General features: G+C 38.7%; 1 protein-coding gene across 1 annotated transcript in view; it reads right to left on the bottom strand.

The window, feature by feature from the left end:
• Nucleotides 1–19,716, bottom strand: part of LOC103023182 (neuropilin and tolloid-like protein 2) — a 62,717-nt gene extending 43,001 nt beyond the window's left edge. The window contains exon 1 of the mRNA XM_022665939.2: nucleotides 19,244–19,716. Coding sequence (XP_022521660.2) covers nucleotides 19,244–19,253 — 10 coding nt within the window. The 5' untranslated portion in view covers nucleotides 19,254–19,716. The remainder of the gene's footprint in view (nucleotides 1–19,243) is intronic.
• Nucleotides 19,717–22,887: the final 3,171 nt, after the last annotated feature.

Genomic DNA, 22,887 nt, shown 5'->3' with positions numbered 1-22,887 from the left:
CCCATAGGTGGCGCTCACTAAAACACATTACAACATTTCCATGCACCTATAGAGCTCATCGTTATTGTTTAGGAATGAAGTTCAACTTATATAGCACCTTTCTAGAAACCCAAGTACGCTCTAAATGTTTACACATTTTACACACAACCATATATACTCAGCACTCATCCACACACTGGTGAGAAGCAGCAGCCAAAAGCGCACAGCATACTCTCAACCGGAAACAACCGTCCACCTGGAGGACTGTATCGGGCACTACGGCATTTTACGTAGGACAGTGTGCCAGTCCATCTCTGGGAACACAATCATACATAAATTTTACACACACACAAATATACATACATACCACACATTTACACATTTACACCAGATCAGTTCAGAGTCTAAATTTTTCTGGGCAATTTAGAGTATCCAATTTTCTCGATCTCCATGTTTTTGGATTGTGGGAGGAAACCCTGGAGGAAACCAAGAAATACACAGGGAGAACATGGAAACTCCACCCAGATAGGAACTTGAACCCAAGACACCAGTGCTGGGAGGTGCCTCCTACAAGAATATTTATCCTTTTTGAGCCACTTGTCTCTGTTTGGCCACTCGGTACCACTTTAAAATAAGACTACCTTTATAAAGGGTTTATAAATGGTTTACAATTAGTTTATTAATGGTTACTAATTAGGCTGTAAATGACTTAAAAATAAAAATAGTGAACCCACAGCCTTCTATATTGCTGCCCTTTCTACGTATGTGTTATAACTGATTATTATTCATTTTTAAGGCATTTACAACCTAATTAGTAACATCAATAAACTAATTGTAAACCATTTATAAACCCTTTATAAAGGTAGTCTTATTTTAAAGTGGTACCGGCCACTCTAATAGACACTTTAGCGATGATTGGGGTACTGTATGCAACAGGAACTCTATATGCTCAGTGATTTAGTCCAAATATCTGATTTTTTTTTTTACGAATGTTATGAACATGTTATAATATCTAAAAGGAATTTTCTAAAATTATTAAATTCATTGTCAATTCCATTGGCATATTATAATCGTACATTTTTAGCACAGTTTCTTGACCAAATGCTAAAATATCAGATTTTGTTTTTAAAACAAAATAAGGCCCTTTTTACAGAAAACATCATTTAAATATAATACAAATAAGGTAATTTAAGAAAAATACTAAAATATATCAAATATTTACACTACATGTAACCCTTGTGTGGTGTTCATATTTTTGTTACTCGTTTACTCTGTTACTTGTAAATTGCAAGCAATATAAACAGCTTACATGGTTAATATTTTCCCTTTACCTTTCTTATGTTACATTTCTTTAAAAAAATGCTACTCTTTTTTTTTATTAGTTTTTTAATAAAATGTAAAAGAAAATGAATTAAACTCAAGATATGAGTAGAAAATTTGTTTAGTTTCAAATTTACAAATGAAGCAATGTTTATTAGCCCTTGGCCAAACATACTGTATGTAATATAAATGTGTGTGTGTGTGGGGGGGGGGGGGGTGAAAACGGATCCCACAGACCCAAACACACAAGGGTTAAGAGAATCTTGCTTGGGGATCAAGTGGGATGATGACCATTCAACATCCTAAAGTGTGGCTCTAGTCGCTGAATGCAATCAAATCCTCACAGCAATCATCCAAAATCCAGTATATCCATTATATTTTATATATTTACCTGCACTGTAGAGACTTTTCCTCTCTTTTACTTTGGTCTTTATAGCGTGTACAGTGTTTCATATTCATAACACAGTTCACGGCTCTGTGGATGCTCATTATTGATCTGTGGGCTGTTATTATTGATTCAGCTGGGCAATAAAAGGCTGCTGAAGTGCGGAGTATTTCCTGTTTGTGTTTTTTGCTTATTAAAAATGGTATTTTAATAAAAATCGACAGATTTTAGCCTGGTTAAACCATAATCCTCACAAATCAAATAATCAGCTGTAGTAATAGTGCTGTAACATGTTAACAAATGAAAAGAGCCGATTTAATGCCCTAAATAGCCCAGTTCTGTGTTCCCATTCTATTCTGTTATATAAAAAATAAAGAAAAATTGTCTGCCATGTTGTAAAATGTAGAAAAAGACTTGGCTACTCATTTGGTAGCCCCACCCCATTCTGCCTGACCAAGCACAGTCTCAGACTGCCATCATTGAGCTTACAGTGTAGCCTAAAGGACCAGAAGCAGAGTGGATTTTCCTCATGGATTCTTAGTATGTATAGTAAGTATAATATAACTGCAATAAAAAAATAAGTTCAGTAAATCAAATTACACCAAATTACAGAGAGAAGAACTGAACCCCACTGAAAACCTCTGGAACGAAAAAAAGAGGAAGATGAATGATGACAAGCCATCAAACAAAGCTGAACAGCTTGAATTTTTGCACCAGGAGTAAAGGCATAAGGTCACCAAAAATCAATGTGTAAGACTGGTGGAGGAAAACATGCCAAGACGTATGAAATCTGTGCTTAAAACATTAGTATTGTTGTTTTTAAATGATTATAAACTTGTTTTCTTTGCATTATTTGGGACTGAAAGCTCAATATTTTTATTTGGAATTTGAAAGAAAAGTTGTCAGTAGTTTATTGAATAAAACAATAGTGTTAATTGTACTCAAACACATACCTATACATAGTAAAATCAGAGAAACTAATCATTTTTAAGTTTTTGAAGCATATTTTTTTGGGTGCTGTCTATGCAAAACCGAGAACAAATACTAGTTACTAAGACTTTTTAGCCAATAATGTTCCATGACTTTTTTATGACTTTTCCAAGTTTTTAAGGCCAATTTTCATGAACATACAATCTTTAAAAAATAAATAAAATAAAAACAATAACTTTTCTTTAAGCAATGTTGACACAATCTTCAATAATAATAAAATGTGTGTCAGATCCTAAGAGTTCCATTGTGAGGGCTTATTATACTGAACTAACTCTGAGCTGATGTATTTGTAAGCTCAAAATAGCTTTTCTCAGTCAATAATTAAAAACACACATTTTCATGACTTTCTGTGTATTTTTATTTTTCCAAAAATTATCCAGGACTATTTTCAAATTCCATGACTTTTCTAGGGTTTCATGAATATACGAACCCTACGAACTATACGAATAGCATGTCTAAGTACACTACTATTAGCTGAGGGGATAACACATGATTAGCTACTGTAGATCATGCACTCTAAAAAACAGAGGTACGATATGAGTACTTTTTTGTACTCAAAGGTACACTCTTCATAATTGTACCCTCAAAGGTACAATATTGGTCTTTACAGGGTCAGATTTGTTCCCTCTGAAGTAAAAAGTAATTTCTAACAGAAATAAGTACAAATTTGTACCATTTAACCAGACAAAAGGTACATTCAGTATTCTGTATCACTGCACAAATAAACAATATATATTTAAATTGCACATTTTTTATTTGAAAGCCAGATCATTTTGGATCATCAAGTTTTTAAACCATATTTAGTTGATGATATTGTTCATAATGTGTATATTCTTTACTGGCACAAAAACCATGGGTACAAAAAATGACTTTCACTGAAAGGTACTTTTTTGTACCTCAATATAAGGTACAGCCCCAGTGACAAGCTTTGTACTCTATTAAGCACAAATCTGTACTTACTTTTCTTAGTGTGTGTTGGCCATTTTTTGCTTCAAACTTCAAAGTTACTGGAAAAAAATGCAGAGAGCTTCATACAGAGTGCACAATCACACCATGTAATCAATAATAGTATTATTGATTTATTAGCTATTTATCTGTTATCTGATATCTCAGCTACAACTCAGCTACTCCATGTAATAAAGACGACTGATCTGTTCAAGCCAAGGCTGCCTGCCAAACACTTTTACAGCCTACAAGCTACAACTAGTGTGTCTACCTAAGTTAGGTAGACCTGCTGCCTTATCCCAGAACAAGTGTCCCAGACTGCCTTCATTGAGTTTACAGCACAGTCTAAAGCCCTTTCTGGAAGAGATTAGTTTCTCAGGGGATCCTGGGGTAATTTTCTCTTTTTTTTTTCTCAGACGTCCTCTGTGTAAATTACAGGCTGAATTATCTCCTGTTTCTGTAAACTCCGTGGTCCTCCAGTAATTTTAGTCCCATCCGGACGGACATCTCTGAGTTTAATCATCTCGAGTTTAATAAATTAGCTATTTATCCACTGCTGTGCACTGTAATTACACTTTGGGTGCGCGTTTCCATGGAGATCCAAGTTAAAAACACAACAGAGTGTGGAAATGAAGGAGCAACTGAACGCGATGTCATGTGACTGAGAAAGCCCAATAAAAAAAAATCACTGGTCCTCCTGTTTTTTTTTTTCAATTGTAGTATTGATGCAAGAGTTTTATCACAGAGTAGAAGTGTAAAATATTTTTCACAGATGCCCCCCTGAGAAACTAATTCCGTCCAGATAGGGTTTAGTTTTTTCCCACTAGATTCTCAGTTTGTGTAGTGTGTTAAGGCTGTCTGTCAGTTACGTCATTCCTATGTGTAGCCCTGCCTTCTAATGATAATATAACAGAATAATGTTAATAAACTGATTTAAAAAAATTGTCAATATAAGCACAGAAAAAACAACTGTTGGAATTTGGAGTTGGACATGGGTTGGAGATAGAAAGACAGTTTAGAGTAAAAAAAATATGTACCACTTTAAAATAAGGCTTCTTAATAAAGGGCTTATAAATTGTTTATAAAGGAGTTTACTGATGGTTATAAATGAAGTTGTAAACCATTTAAAAACTTTAATAAGCACTGACAGCACATAAATAGAAAGAACAACAGTGACTTTTTTAACATATCAAATGAAATAATATAGAAAGTCAGTTTTGTCATTTCATATATTATTATAGTATATATATATATATATATATATATATATATATATAATGAATAAAGTTATGAACAGATATGTTAATGCTGACTGATGGAAAAGATAAAAATAAGATAAAAATATAGTAAGATCTGAGCTTTAACAGGAGGTAACAGTATAAACAAATGTGGAATTATTATTTGGTACCTGTTGCCCTTTGTATGTATGTGTTATAACTGCTTATTAATGATTTATACCGTGATTAATAACCATTAGTAAACCCTTTATAAAGGAGCCTTATTTTAAAGTGGTACCAAAAATTAGATGAAAAACGGGCGTGGCTGATTGTGATTAAAACATAAGAGGGTGGGCGTGGCTAAACGACATACCGCAACCAACCAGCAGAGGTGCTAGACCTGTGGCGGCTTCACTTTTAAAAGACTTTCTGCTGCTGCCCATGCTTTCAATTAAACTATCCACTTCTACATTGCAGATTCTCGTATAGCTCAGTACTTGAGATGAAGCTGCTCATCAATACCGACTTAATATCTTTATATTTAATCGCATAAATGAATTGAACAGTCATAAATGTGACCAAACGTATCGGAGCATTTCACTGCTCTCATTGGACGCCACACCATTTCTAATAGAGATCAATGATAGCTGTGTGTGTTCTTCCCCATAGTGAAGCTCCATAATCTCCAGAGCGTGCCGTCTAGTGCAGCATCGATCCGTTCTGCGGAGACCGAGGCCAGGGGTATTGTGGGTACAGAAGCATACGAGAACATTGATCACAGGCTCTCCTATTACTGTGCTGGCACCGTGCCACTGACCGGCGAAGAAGCTGTTAGAGGCGGACCCGAAAGCTTTAATGCCGTCTGTCGTGTTATGGAAGATGTCTGGCTTCTGACATTATTAATAGATAAGTGCCAATTAAACCCCTCATTCCAATTAAACTCCCCCTTGATAAGCTCCTCAATTCATCAGGATTCACCAGCAGGACCAGGTTTCTATTCCTCACTCATTTATGATGAGATACCTCAGCCAGTATGAACTGTTTTAATGCACTGAGTGAATAATTAGACTTGGATACGGGCCTATAAAATCTGCTTAAATTTTCCCAATAGGGCCGTTCATAAGTCTAATTATTCACTCAGTGCCCTACAAACATCTTACTTTATAATTAAGCCTAATTAACATTGTGGTATATACTGTACCAGTCAAAAGTTGGGACACTTCTTAAATTTAGTGGTTTTTTTTATATTTTGTTAATGCTCTGCATTGTATATTAATACTAAAGTCAGTAAAAAAACACCACAAAATGTGTTAAACAAACCAGAATATGATTTATATATTTTAGATTCTTCAAAGTAGCACCTCCTGCTTAGATTAGACAGTTTTGCACATCTCTGCTGGATTTTTTCAGTTCTCAGTTCTCAGCTTTATGACATTTATGATCAGTTAACAGCTGTGCTGAACTCGTCAAAAGTTAATTACTTGAATTTATTGTCACTTAATTAAGTGTTTGAGAGCATCAGTTGTAAAGTTGAGAAGAGGTAGAGTTACAGGTATACAGTGAATAGTGAATATTTGATATTATGAGAAGCAAGAACTACTCAATTATATAATGAAAAAGTGCAGTCAAAAAGACCATAAAAAACATTATGATGAAACTGGCACTCATCAGGACCACCTCAGGAAAGGAAGAGCAAGAGTTTCCCCTGTTGTACAGGATCAGTTCATCAGAGTTACCAGCCTCAGAAACTACAAGTTTACAGCTCCCCAGATAAGAGCACCTAAATAAGTATTTTGATACCTTAGGCTCTTATAGATCAAACTGATAAAATCAAACACCAGCATTTTGTTCTAAGATGCTTCTGAACAACAATACATCGGTCAACAATACAGCGCACTTTGCACAAGGAGAAGCTGTATGGGAGAATGATGCGAAAGAAGCCATTTCTGCAAGCACGCCACAAACAGAGTCGCCTGAGGTGTGCAAAAGCATTAACAGTTCTGGTGGAAACAGGAGAGTTGAGGTGCACATTGAATTCTGCGTGATTTGATCAGCCGTGGTTTTATGTTTTTAGGATACAATCCAGGTTAGCACCCGAACATCCCTTTCAGACAGCTTCCTCTTACAGCGTCCACAGTTAATCCTGTTGGATGTGGTTGGTCCTTCTTGGTGGTATGCTGACATTACCCTGGATACCGTGGCTCTTGATACATCACAAAGACTTGCTGTCTTGGTCACAGATGCGCCAGCAAGACGTGCACCAACAATCTGTCTTCTTTTGAACTCTGGTGTGTCACCCATAATGTTGTGTGCATTTCAATATTTTGAGCAGAACTGTGCTCTTACCCTGCTAATTAAACCTTAACACTCTGCTCTTACTGGTACAATAATGTGCAATTAATGACGATTGGCCACCAGGCTGCTCCCATTTAGCCATGAAACCTCCCACACTAAGTATATTTAAGTATATTTAAGTATATTTAAAAGTGCTGCCATTAAATAAAAAAAACAATTTAAAAATCACAGTGAAATCATGTCATGAACCAATAGAAATCCCTCGTATTCAGTCATATTTTCAGCTGTGCGCTTTTCTGCCTTGCGACAGCGATGATTTGCTTTGGAACGTGGGGACGTTTAGCTAGTACTACGGCTGCTGGCAGAAACGCAGATTAATTGAATTAGGTCAATAACATTTTCAGCTCCTCCGCTAAGGGCGGTTCAGTTGTCATGCTTTCAGCATCCCACGGGCTTTTAGCCTCTGGGTGAAGACAGCAGCACACGAAAGCCACGATAAGCGGCGTGGCGCCTCCGCTTTCATGCCCATATTCAGTCTGTGCATCAGAAACCATCCACCTCAGACAGAGAGCGAGGGGCTGTCAGATAAACCCCCACCGCCTCGCCCCCCGTCTGTAGTTTAATAGACTCGGTGCCGCTCGCCTCCGACTTACAAGCAAATCTAATGGAAAGCAAGCGGCCTAATATCACACCAGAGCTTTCAGCCGCCAGATGGTGTTGGAGGAGTCGGAGGCGTCTCGGCGCAGCGCTGTCAAACCCGGGACTGAAAGGCCACATGCCTCATTCACTACCACAGGGGGGGGGGGGGGGGGGGGGGGGTTACTGGGAGGAATGGGAGGACTGGAACACTTCCAATTCATCTAACCTCAAAGTGTTCACACATTACTCTCACTGGCAAAGCCAAAAGCTAGATTATTATCAGCCTCTGTCCGTGATTATTGGGGCACCATTAGTGCCTCCATTACGGTAGTATTGCACCATTAATGCTCCCTAATGCTGCTCCCTACTATTGCCCCACCATTACTGCCTCTATTTTGGTTTTCATGGCCTCTATTCTCTTCTTACTGCCTAATTGTTACTACAGTTTCTCTAGCCCCAGTATTAATGAATCATCTCTCTTCATAATGCTCAATTTTTACTGCCTCTATAATATTCTTACTTCCTTAGTATTACTGCATCTACTCTACTACTTAATGTCTAGTAATGTCTTATTATTACTGACTCCATTCTCCATTTACTACTGGCACAACATCATCACTGCCTCTATTTTTTGCCACTGCATCTCTTACTGTCTCCATTCTGGCACAACTGCCTCACTTATTCTGCTGCCCTATTATTACTGCCTCTTTTCTGCTACTATTGGTGGGACAACATCACTGCCTCTATTCTGTTACCACTGCATAACCTTTACTCTCTCCATTCTGACACTACTAGTATATTGCTACTACTGTCTCAGGTATTCTGCTGCTCTATTATTACTTCCTCTATTCTGCTATTATTGCTCCATCATTACTGCCTCTATTCTGTTACTATTGGCAGGACAGCATCCCTGCCTCTATTCTGTTACTACTAGTCTATTACTACTACTGTCTCACATATTCTGTTGCCCTATTATGACTGCCTCAATTCTGCTATTTTTGCTCCATCATTACTGCCTCTATTCTGCTATTATTGCTTCATCATCACTGCCTCTATTCTGTTACCACTGCATAGTCTTTACTGTCTCCATTCTGCCTCTACTAGTATATTACTACTACTGCTGCCCTATTATTACTGCCTCTATTCTGCTATTATTGCTCCATCATTACTGCCTCTATTCTGCTATTATTGTTCTGTTATTAATGCCTCTATTCTGCTATTATTGCTCCATCATTACTGCCTCTATTCTGCTATTATTGCTCCATCATTACTGCCTCTATTCTGCTATTATTGTTCTGTTATTACTGCCTCTATTCTGCTGTTTATGGCTCTGTTATTACTGCCTCTATTCTGCTGTTTATGGCTCTGTTATTACTGCCTCTATTCTGCTATTACTGCTCCATCATTACTGCCTCTATTCTGCTGTTATTGTTCCGTTATTACTGTCTCTATTCTGCTATTATTGCTTCATCGTCACTGCCTCTATTCTGTCGCCACTGCAAATTCTTTACTCTCTCTATTCTAGCACAAGCGTTACTACTACTGCCTCATTTACTCTGCTGCCCTATTATTACTGCCTCCATTTTGTTACCATTGGAGCAACATCACTGTCTCTATTTTGTTACCACTGCATTTTCTTTACTGTGTCCATTCTGGCACTACTGGTCTAATAGTACTCACATTATTACAACAATTATTATATTTTTTGCTATGATTGGCCCAAAATCACTGCCTCTTTTCTGCTACTACTGCCACATATTTACTGCTTCCACTCTGTCACTAATGGTCTATTGTCTCATTCACTTAGCTGCGCTATGATTACTGCCTCTTCTTTGCTATTATTGGCCCAACATCACTGCATCATTTCTGTTACTACTGGCTCAACATCACCGCCTCTATGTTTCTACCTCTGCCTCATATTTACTGCCTCAATTCTGGTACTATTGGTCTACTAATGTCTAATTCATTTAGCTGCACTATGAGTACTGTCTCTATTCTTTTAATTTTTTAAATTATAGCTCCACAATTACTGCCTCTATTCCGTTACTATGGACACATCATAGCTGTGACCATTCTGTCACTACTGGCCCATTATTGCTATTTCCAGTCTGGTACTCCTGACCCATCATTACTGCCTCCGTTCAGTCTCTGCTGTTCCATTTTTGTTTCATTTGTTTAGTTTATTGATGCTCACACCTGAATCGAGTAAATTCTTAATTCTCATTATTATGTCCCCGGTAATACTTTGAAATCTTATTGTGCAAAAGCAACTCTAATGTTAATAAACAGCTTCACTGCTTTATTATCATGGACGGTTGATTGGATTGGTCTTTTTTTTTCGCACTAGGGCACTTTACAGGAGAGTGCTCCCTTTAATGCTCCTATTCTGAGGAGCCGATCCAAGCCCGTATTGAAATACAGCCACTTTAAAGGGCACTAAAGGGACCGAGCAATGTGTTCTCTGCTCCCGAGATGTTTAGTGCTGAAGAGATGGTGATGGTGAGCCATTACGGCCATTTGTGAGCCAATTTCTATGGTAATTTATAGAGTTGGACCTGTAATTCAAGCCCAGGTTATTGTATAAGTATTAAATCTATTCAGCATGGACTGCATTCACCGATTATAATAAACTCCAGGCTTCAGGCTCAGAAGATAAAGGTGATCGTTTGTCGTGTGAAGCATGTAGCGGCGCCGCAGATGGTTTTGGTGCTCTGAGAAAAGCCAAAACAAAAAGCAGCTCCCATCGGGTGCCCGTGCTGTCGTAGCTGACAGCGTGAACTGGCAGATTTCCCAACAAACCCTCAGTGAAGCTGGGAAGTGTAGTGTAATTACAGTACTCCTTCTTTTTACTACAGTATACTCAGAGTATTACCAAAAAAATACATATAACTGGATCTGACTTTCAACACCCAGCAAGATTAGACTTTAAAAGTGTTAAAAAAGTAATAAATGTAAATGTAATTCATAAATGTACATAAGTAAATGTACAGTGCACTGCTGCAATATTTTTTTTACTAGAATAGCACTGATGCAATGAGTTCTTAATTAGTATAGAACTGCTGAAGTATTTTTTTTATTACAATAGCACTGCTGCAATGAATTCTTGGTAAATCCTTTAGTAGAACAGCACTGCTGCAGTAAATTCTTTATTATAACAGCACTCCTGCAATACATTATTAGAATAGCACTGCTGAGGCAAATCCTTTATTAGAACTGCACTGCTGAGGTAAATCATTTATTAGAATAGAACTGCTAAAGTAAATTCTTTATTAGAACAGTACTGCTAAACTAAATACTTTACTATAACAGCACTGCTGACGGAAATTCTTAATTAGAATAGCACTGCAGCGATAAATTGCTGCTAAATTCTTTCTTAGTATAGAACTTCTGAAGTAAATATTTATTAGAACAGCACTGCTGCAATCAATTCTTTAGTAGAACAGCACTCATGAGGTACATTCATTATTGGAATTGCACTGCTGAGGTAAATTCGCTATTAGAATTGCACTGCTGAGGTAAATTCTTTATTAAAAACAGCACTGCTGAAGTTAATTATTTATTAGAATTGCACTGTTGAAATAAAATCTTTATTAGAACAGCACTGAAGTAAATACTTTATTAGTATAGAAGTGCTGAGGTAAATTTAGAATAGCGTATCACCATAAAAGCATTGCAGTACTTTTACATACATATAGTGTAGAATCCAGGAACATTCAGTAGTACACAGTCGCAGGACTCTGTCTGCATGGGGTGATCTACAGTACAACTGTACAACAGAACGAGAATGGGATCTTATGCCAGGTTCACACTACACTACTTTTAGAGTGGTCAGTCGTTGTGCCGTTCACACTACATGACTGGTTGTGCTGTAATCGTGAGACCATCAGCTGTTGAGACGGGGTCACAAATTACACTATTCTTTTGCTGTGAGGAATCACTGACTCACCTGGATGCTCTCCAGAAACATGTTTCATCACGAGAACACACCTGAACTAAACACATGAGAACTAGCGATGCCATGCCAGTGAATTTCTATAGATGTGAATACGCACTTAAAGTGAGTCCAACATGAACGGGTTCATATGAAGCATATGAGTAAAATCAGAGTTTATAAATGTCTGATTAGTTTTATACTGAAACATGTACTTATGTCCTCAAAACAGAACTATATCAAATGTTTCAGTACTGCAGACATCCATTTTTATCGTTTTGAACTCCAGTTATACGCCTTTTAAACGTGCTCTACCTGCATCTCCAGGATCAGCTCGCCAACCAATCAGCTCACAGTAGCAGTAATGCTAGTGTCTTTACAGTGTAAAACCTGTTTTCTGTAGATAAACTAAAATATACAGACATGCTTTCTTTGCTTTTTAAGTAAAATACATTATTCTACTTTCTAAAATGAAAGTAGAATGAAAAATGAAAGAATACTTTTTAGCTTTTAGTTCCATTTACCCCATTTATAGAGGACTTATTCGTGAACTCCCTCTAGAGTTTTACAATCATTTTATAATATTATGGGGGAACAGAGAGTGTTAAGACTTTCCATAAATGGCTCTAGTAAAGCAGGGGATGCGTTTTGAACCTGTGGTTCTTTCTTTCTCCATAATTCCATTGGCAGTATGAAGTCGCTGCTCCTAAATCCCAGTCGTTGACTGGGTCAGATATCTAGCATGGCAAATATTTGCCAAGCGTCTACAACTGGTCGGCGATGCATTGGCAAGAAGAAATCTCAGATTTGTCTCAAAGAAGAGTTTTTCTCTGTGATCCGTGAAAAACTGTCAATGTCTAAAAAAACACCTGGGCTAAAATCATGTAGTGTGAACCTGGCATTAGAAGAGACAAGAATTTTAGAAGAACTACTCTTTGTTCCCAGTAGACGTGGTTAATGGGTTGCTCCTTAGTCAGCACAGTGGTGTCGCAGTCAGTATGTGTGTCGCTCGGTTCCAGGGGCCTGGCTTTGTGGGTTCAGCAAATTGCCTATGCTAAATTACCCCCGAGGTGTGGGTGATTTGTTGTGTGTGGTACCCTGTGATGGGCTAGTGTCCTGTCCAGAGGGTATTCCTGCCTTGTGTTCAATGACTCTAAACATGGTGTTCACCCTGACTTCCAGCAGCCCTGCTCAGATCTTCTGCCAAATTTCCCACCTCCCAGTCCCAGAGCAGCGAGAAACTTCCCACTCTGAGGATTTATAAGTCAGAAAGTGAAAATTCCTCGGTAATTAAAGTATAATATAAACGCTCACACAGAGCTAATGAGATTATTACAGTTTTCCCGCCACAGTCAGCTCAAAGCTCTGGGAATTAGCGCGAGCTAACCGAGCCAAATCACAGTGTATTCCTCCAAATTCTGAAAGAAAATAACTGATTCTGACTGAAACTTCCACTCTAAAAGGTTAAAAGGAGAACCTGTCAGGCGCTTCCTCTCATCTGGAGTGAGCTGAGATGATGGAGAGGGGAGGAACGTGTCCGAGTCGTTTATGAACATGGTACACGGGTATAATGATGAAGGATAAGATGATGTTAAATCTGAGACCTGTAAACCAGGGCCAGGTCGAGGTTGAGAGTCTAAAAAAGCATAAATGTGGGTAAATTTAGGAAAAAAGGTCTTAAGTTAAACTGTTACAAAAAAGAAGCCAAAAAGGCCAAAAAACGTCCCAAAAAATACTATTTTAATGTTAGAGAAAATAAAGGGAGAGGGTGCTATTTAACCCTTGTGTGGTGTTCGGGTCTGTGGGACCCATTTTTTTTTCATCAAATGATCCTGAAAAAATATTTCTCAAACTCATTGGAATTGGCTCATTTTTTGTGAAAAACATATATCAAAACACATTTGTAAATTTGAAACTAAACAAATGTTCTACTCATATCTTGAGTTTAATTCATTTTCTTTTACATTTTATTAAAAAACTAATAAAAAAAAGAGTAGCACTTTTTAAAAGAAATGTAACATAAGAAAGGTAAAGGGCAAATATTCACCATGTAAGCTGTTTATATTGCTTTCAATTTAGGTGAAGCAAGCATGTGTAAAGCATTTTAATGTAGAATTGCTTAATTTTGCTGAATTAAATGCAAGTAACAAAGTAAACGAGTAACAAAAATATGAACACCATACAAGGGTTAATTGGTGTATTGGTTCAATACAGAATCCAGACCACTAACAGAACCATTTAAATACTTGACTTTTTTGTCACAGTTTTTTGGTTTATTAAATTCTAAATGAAGAACTATTTAGGAATCTTTAATTTTTATTTACTTAAAAATTATGACAATATGTTATAAAAAATCTTTAAAAATATATATTCACTTATAAAACTCCTAAAACTGTATGTAACAATATATATACATAACAAGTTCTATAGACAAATGGTGCCTTTAGACTCTTGCCATTGACTGTAGGCTTTCATAGTGCTCAAAATTGTTCTTGTTAAAATTAAGTGTATAACTTTTGGCCATATCATCAAGCATTATGATACATTTTCCTAAAATTAGACGCACTAAACAATTGCAAAATATATTGCCTTGCATATCGTATTGAAATATATTGCTATATGTTGAATCATAAACCCTGTACTATGATATGTAAGTTCTTGGCAAAGAACAGCCCTATTAACTAAGGTAAATAGGAATCACAATACTTTGACCATATTAACGAATATATCACAGTACTGTGTTTCTGTAATAATTGATATAGTGCATATGGATTCTTCACCTATTTTTTTCTTATTTTGTTGATTAGAGCCACTATGTGGAGTAATGAAGCAGTAACTTTAGTAAGTGAAGTTGGTGGCAAGTCTCAGGGAGTTTATAGTGCCTATGTTTTAATAAAAATATCCATATTTGGCTCCACATACCAAAACAATACAAAACAAATTCAAATGTTACAATATATTGCGTTATTAATTTATTGTCCCAAATCTATTATTAACCTTCAAGCTATGGGTGTGGCATATTGTATTTTTGAACATTTTTGAATATCGTGAACGATATTATACTCTGAAATATCGGGAGCAATATTATAATCTGAAATATGGTGCCATATCACCCACCCCTAATTATCACATCAGGGTACTACTTTTTTTGCTGTTTTTAGCAAAAGAAAATGTAACACTGTTCTCATTTCTCATTATATATTTACTAGAGGCAGATTATATCTGTCCAGTATCATTTATTTTACTTTAATCCTGGATATATGGAGATATATGGAGTGCATTATTAGTATTATGATATTCTGGATCATTGACTTTTGTTGCAAATCTGATTAAATTCTTGTATTTTTTTATATTTCAGTGTATTTTTTAATATCTCATATCATATGCAATATTTTATTTTTTATTTATTTATTTTTTTGCAGTAGTGTATTCTAGATTTTTTTTTTTTTATTGTTTTGTCATATCGCCAAGAATATTGTTATCGTAAAAATACCATGAAACATCGTGATATTATTTTAGGGTCATATCGCCCACCCCTAGTCCCAGCACTAATTTTAATAAGAGTTTTTGAGAATCAACAATCAGTGTCAAAACATAGTGAAAATGTCTGATATAATATTTTACATATATAATATAACATTATAAATAATATATAATATGATAACATCATAATATAATATTTTTATCATATTTTTCAGCTCTAATTCTGGCTCTAAACTACAAGCAGCTCCACTCCAACCCCCAACCCGCCCGCAGTCGAGAACCCTTCAGGAAGGTTCTGCACTAATGAAGTGAGCAGCGTTTTCTGCACTGCCTTAATGTCATCTGGATTGTGTGCAGCGTCTTAATGTATTGGGTGTTAAATAAATGCCTGCTGACAGGACCACCAGCCCGGTGGCTGAAGCCGCAAGGACCATGAGAACATTACCCTAATACAGCTCAGATACAGTCAGCACTGCTCTCATCAGCATCTCACTGCAGCTCTATACACACTGCTCTATACACAGCTCTACACACTCATAATACAGCTCAGATACAGTCAGCACTGCTCTCATCAGCATCTCACTGCAGCTCTATACACACTGCTCTATACACAGCTCTACACACTCCTAATACAGCTCAGATACAGTCAGCACTGCTCTCATCAGCATCTCACTGCAGCTCTATACACTGCTCTACACACAGCTCTACACACTGCTCTATACAAACAGCTCTACACACTCCTAATACAGCACAGATACAGTCAGCACTGCTCTCATCAGCATCTCACTGCAGCTCTATACACACTGCTCTACACACAGCTCTACACACTCCTAATACTGCTCTACACACTCCTAATACGGCACAGATACAGTCAGCACTGCTCTCATCAGCATCTCACTGCAGCTCTATACACACTGCTCTACACACAGCTCTACACACTCCTAATACTGCTCTACACACTCCTAATACAGCTCAGATACAGTCAGCACTGCTCTCATCAGCATCTCACTGAAGCTCTACACACGCTCTACACACAGCTCTACACACTGCTCTATACACACTCCTAATACAGCTCAGATACAGTCAGCACTGCTCTCATCAGCATCTCACTTACAGCTATACACACACTCTACATACGTTCTATACACACAACTCTACACACTGCTCTACATACGCTCTGCACACTGCTCTACACACAGCTCTACACACTGCTCTACACACTCTATACACACAGCTCTACACACTGCTCTACACATGCAACTCTACACACTCCTAATACAGCTCAGATACAGTCAGAACGGCTCTCATCAGCACTGCTTCCCGTCTTACTGCAACTCTACACACTGCTCTACACACTGCTCTACACACTACTCACCATGCACTTTACACACTGCTCTACACATTGCTTTACATACAGCTCTACACACACTCTACACATGCTCTACACTCTCACTGCTCTACATACGTTCTACACACTGCTCTACACACTGCTCTACACATGCTATATGCACACAGATCTACACAGCTCTACACACAACTCTACATACAGCTCTACTTACAACTCTACACACAGTTCTACACACAACTATACACATTGCTCTACACACAGCTCTACACACAACTCTACACGCAGCTCTACACACAACTTTACACACTGCTCTACACACAACTCTACACACACCTCTACACACACTCCACATTCACTTTACACACAGCTCTCTACACAGCTCTACACACTGCTCCACAAACAGCTATATGCACACTACACACAGCTCTACACACAACTCCTTCACACAGCTCTACACACAGCTCTACACACAACACACTACACACAGTTCTACACACAACACACTACACACAGTTCTACACACAGCTCTACACACAACACACTACACACAGCTCTACACACAACACACTACACACTACTACTACCAGTACATGACTAGTAATAATGTATTACTCCACACATAATGACCAATATTCAGTGTATAATGGCAAATATTCCACACATAATAATTCATATTTAGTGTAAAATGAACTATATAACAATTAATATCGAATGGATGAACAGTAATGTATTTATATTGATTATTATTGCATACAAAATGACAAGTTATCAGAATATTTGGCTTAATATTCCTTAGATAATGATAAAACTGTCAAGACAGCAAATAATATTTCAATTATGGTTATTATGGATATTTAATTTATAATATTCAATATCCAATGATTACAATTAAATGTGGAATGACTAATATCAAATTCATAATGTTTTAAATGTCACATAAAAGGATTTCTATCCAATGTATAACAATTATTATTCAATGTGTTTCTAATATTTAATGTGTAATTATTAATATTCCTCATGCGTTCATTAATATGGCATATATAATTACTATTATTTTGTATATAATGTTGAATATTCTGGGTTTATGGATCAGTGCTTCACTCTTACTGGTGCAGGCGAGATGAGAACATGGCAGACGCTCAGGAGCTCCATCCAGAGCACCAGCAAATCCTTTATTCCCAGTTAAGCCCCACCAGCAGTGACTGGGTGGCAGCCATTCAGCTCTGAGAGATTTTCTACAGAGGCAATGAGAAATCATGCCAACATAAGCATTTATTAATATCTCACTGCACTGGACCTGTCTCACTGAACTGGACCTGTCTCACTGCACTGGACCTGTCTCAATACACTGAACCTGTCTCACTACACTGTCTCTCACTAAAGGACCTGTCTCGCATCAGACCTGTCTCTCACTACTGGACCTGTCTTACTCAAGACCTGTCTCACTGCGCTGGACCTGTCTCAATAAACTGAACCTGTTTCACACTGAACCTGTCTCACACTGGGCCTGTCTCACACTGGAACTGTCGTACTCTAGACCGGTCTCATACTGAACATGTCTCTCACTGCACCTGTCTCTCACTAGACCTGTCTCACACTGGAACTCTCTCACTCTAGACCTGTCTTACACTGAACCACTGAAGCTGTCTCACACTGGAACTGTCTCATTCCAGACCTGTCTCTCACTGAACCTGTCTCTCACTGAACCTGTTTTACTTTAGAGTAAAATACTGGACCTGTCTCACACTGGAACTGTCTTACTCTAAACCTGTCTCTCACTGGACCTGTCTCACATTGGACCTGTTTTACTTTACAGTAAAATACTGGACCTGTCTTACTTTACACCTCTCTCACTCTTGACCTGCCTTACACTGAACCACTGAAGCTGTCTCACACTGGAACTGTCTCATTCCAGAACTGTCTCCCACTGGACCTGTTTTACGTTAGACATTTCTCACACTGGACCCTTTCTCACTCTAGTCCTGTCTCACTTTGGACCTGTCTCTCACTGGACCTGTTGTGACGTGTGATTATGTAAATTATTTTTATAGATTTATTGGTTATTATTATTATTATTATTGTTATTATTATTATTATTATTATTATTATTATTATTATTATTATTATTATTATTATTATTATTGGCTTTAGTATGTATCTGTATGAGTAATAGATGGGTGTAGTATCCCCACTAACCTGTAGGTGGCGACATAAATCTGAATTTTGTCACGGAGGGGAAAGAGCAACTAGTTACAGAGGTTAAAGCTCTCCAACACACACACACACACACACACACACATCTCACACACACACACACACACACACACACACAAACACACGCACACACACACACCTCTCACACACACAGACCTCTTTCTCTCTTTCTTTCTCTCACACACACATCTTCAACACACACACACACACTCCTCTCTCTCACACACACACACCTCTCTCTCTCACACACACACCTCTCTCTCTTCCTCTCACACACACCTCTCTCACAACACACCATCCTTTCTCTCTCTCTCTTTCTCTCTCTCTCTCTCTCTCTCTCTCTCTCTCTCTCTCTCACACACACACACACACACACACACACAAACATATCTCTCTCACAACACACACGCACACCTCTCTCTCTTTCTCACACACACATCACACACACATCACACATACACACACACACGCACACACACACACTAAGAGTAACTCACCTCTGTGCATCTCCCTCCCTGTGTGTGTTCCGCTCCTGTCCGCGCGCCGTCTCGAGCTGTCAGCAGCTCTTATCTCTCCATATCTCTATCAGCCTTCTGATTACCGATCTCCACGTGCACGGTGCCCGGGTGTGTGCGCGCGCGAGCGTGTGCGTATTCCCATCCCTCAGAGCAGCAGCAGCTCTCTCCTCCAGCGCGCGCCGTCCGCGCCCGCTCTACATCCCTATACGCACAGTCCCGTGCAGACCCGCGCGCTCCTGTAGCTCCAAAAGGCGCACGAAGAAAGCAGGCGTGCGCTCACACACTCACACACACACACCCGCACGCGCGCTTGTTCGCTCACTCCCTCACACTCACACACACACACACCCGCACGCGCGCGGACTCCCCGGAGCGCGAGATGAACGAGCCTCTGCTGCACGCGCGCAACAACCTCTCACACCTCCCTCTGTCTCCCTCTCTCACCCATCGCCACAGCGCGCGCTGACTCCGCCCGAGCTAATGTGCGTGCGCATGCGCAGGGAGAGAGCGAGAGAGAGAGAGAGAGAGAGAGAGAGAGAGTAAAAAAGAGAAAGAGATGGAAAGAGAGAGGGGGAGAGATGGAAGGAGAAGAGAGAGCGAAAGAAAAGAGATGGAGGCAGGAGAGAGAGATGAAAAGAGATGGAATAGTGATGAAGGAAGAGAAAAGAGAAATAAAAGATGGAAAGAGGGGAAGAGAGAAAGAAAGTAGAGATGGAACAAAAATCGTGAAAAAGAAAAAGGAGAACAAGAGGGAGCAATAACTGGATGGAGAAAGCATAGACAGTAAAGAGGAAGAGAAAAAAGAGAGATGGAGGGGGAAAAAGAGGGAGAGAAAGAGAGGGATAGGGATAAAGACAAAGAAACTGGAAGGAGAGATGGAAAAGAGATGGAGGGAGGAGGAAAGAGAAGAAAGAGATTGCAGGAGAAGAAGAAAAGAGAGAGAGAGAGAGAGAGAGAGAGAGAGAGGAGACAGAGATTTAAGGAGACAGGAAAGAGAAAGATGGAGAAAAAGAAAGCAAATAAAGAATCCCGGTCATGCAGTTTGCCATCAGCTGCCGGAACCCTGAGAGAGCACAATTGGTCTTGCTCTCTCTGGGTGGGTACATTAGATTGATGTTGATCAGCACAAGCCTGCGTCTGTGAGCTGATGTATCAGAACCGAGTCGTTGCGCTTTCCTCCGAGCGTTAGCGCTGTGATGCTACTTACTAATGCTGCATCAGCAGAAGTTCAAAAAGAAGTGGGGGCTGACTTCACATGTATCAGAGGAGGCATGTGCTAGACTTCTTCTTTCTTGTGTTGTGGCATCACCAATGTTGGGGGATATATACAGCTGAGTAGCTATATATATTATATATACTGTATATAACACCTTTGCTGGGTTCCCTCCACTGGCTTCCTGACGCCACTCCTGCATCAGATTCAGAACCCTCTGTGACTCTGACTCTTGCCTACAAAGCCAAAAAAATCAGACCAGCTCCTTTATATTTGGTGGCAATGGTCAAAGCCAGATCTGCACCAAGAGCTCATAGAGCTTCCAGTTTCAGCTCAGCTCGATCCCCCATCCCTCAAGTCTCAGAAAAGACAGACTTCCTGACTCTCCTCTGTCCTGCACCAAAGAGCTGGAGGAACGAACTTCCACTGGGTGTCAGAAAAGTCCTTCCATCACTCATGGTCTTCAAATCTTTTTAAAGAGTTCCTAAAAACTTTTACACTTTTTTCCTAAGTGTCTAAACAATATCAAAGCCAGATTTGTCTTTCTGATCCTTGTCTCGATAAACTAGCTAAAGATTATTTTGAATTATGAAGCACTTTCATAAGTTGCTCTGGATACACTCTATAAAACAGAGGTACGATATGAATACTTTTTTGTACTCAAAGGTACACTCTTCATAATTGTACCCTCAATGGTATCATATTGGTCTTTACAGGGTCAGATTTGTTCCCTTTGAAGTACAAAGTCTTTTCTAACAGCAATAAGTACAAATTTGTACCATTTAACCAGCCAAAAGGTACATTCAGTATTCTGTATCACTGTACTAATAAACAATATATATTTTAATTGCACATTTTTTCATTTGAAAGCCAGACAATTTCTTGTTCTTGGCACACATTCAGTTTATGGTGATGTTTATAATCTTTACTGGCACAAAAATATGGGTTCAAAAAAGGACTTTCACTGAAAGGTACTTTTTTGTACCTCCAGTATAAAGTACAGCCCCAGCGACAAGCTTTGTACCCTTTTAGGTACAAATCTGTTCTTATTTTTCTTAGTGTGTAAGAGCGTCTACCATGTTCGTTAAATGCCTTAAATGTATACCCAAGTAATTGATATGTAATCTTAGGAGGCCTCTTGAGTATCGCTTATTTAGGTGGTTTCAATGACATTTCCATGTGGTTGTTGTGGTACACCAGAAATGTGTGTATAATGTGTAATATTACTCATTTTGGCAGTATTTTACTTGTAAAAATATAATTTTGCTGCTTTGTGATGGCTGGTGTTCTTGCTAAGTGCAAGAGTGACGACAGTGCAACATAAAACTATAACACTAAATAACAATAAATACAATAAATACAAAGTACGAGACAATTTAAAGACAGGACAGTGCAGTACCGATACGGTATAATAAAGTGTATAGTGAGGATAAGGTGCAGAGATGTGTAACATACTGTAACATATAGAACATATATAATCACAGCAGTTACTGAGGTAGAGAGTTTAAAGTTTTTGAGAGTAGCAGCAAATATTGCTGATAGGAATAAAGACATTTCAGTCTCTGTGTGCTGAGTGGGTGTGTGTGTGGGTGAAGTTCAGTCTTTGTGTGTGTAAAGGGTGGTGGTGGGGGGGTTCAGTTCAGTTTTGTGTGAGTGTGTTGGGTCTGTGGTAGGTGGGGTGGGGTTCAGCTCTGTCTCTGTGTGTTGAGGAGTCTGACTGCCTGGTGGAGGAAGCTGTTGCAGAGTCTAGTAGTGGAGGCTCGGATGCTCCTGTATCTTCTTATCAGAGCGAAGAGTCCGTGTGAGGGATGGGTGGGGTCGTCCACAATGCTGGTGGCTTTGCGGATGCAGCGTGTGGTGTAGATCTCAGTGATGGAGGGAAGAGAGACTCCGATGATCTTCTCAGCTGTCCGCACTAAGTGATAGTAAACTAATAGTTTAATAGTTCAATAAGATTGTATTACTGACCAAATATTTATAGGTCTAACTGTGTTAATCTATTAAATATACAATATAGATATAGACCTCAATAATGCAAACCCCCCCCCCCCCCCCCCCCCAAAAAAAAACAAGTTCTTATTCATAAAGTCTGAAGAGCTCAGAAATCAATATTTGGTGGAATAACCCTGGTTTTTAATCACAGTTTTTTCATGCATCTTGGCATCATGTTCTCCTCCACCAGTCTTACACACTGCTTTTGGATAACTTTATGCTGCTTTACTCCTGGTGCAAAAATTCAAGAAGTTCAGTTTGGTTTGATGGCTTGTGATCATCCATCTTCCTCTTGATTATATTCCAGAGGTTTTCAAATTGGCAAAATTAGGGAAAAACATTGTCCTTATGTGGTCTCTTAATTTTTTTCCAGAGCGGTTTGTATAAATATAAAATATATCTCAATGTGATGTACACA

The sequence above is a fragment of the Astyanax mexicanus genome, chromosome 23 (assembly GCF_023375975.1).
Source record: "Astyanax mexicanus isolate ESR-SI-001 chromosome 23, AstMex3_surface, whole genome shotgun sequence".
NCBI lineage: Eukaryota > Metazoa > Chordata > Actinopteri > Characiformes > Acestrorhamphidae > Astyanax > Astyanax mexicanus.
The sequence above is the reverse complement of the archived record's forward strand: the minus strand, read 5'-3'. Positions and strand labels throughout refer to the sequence as shown.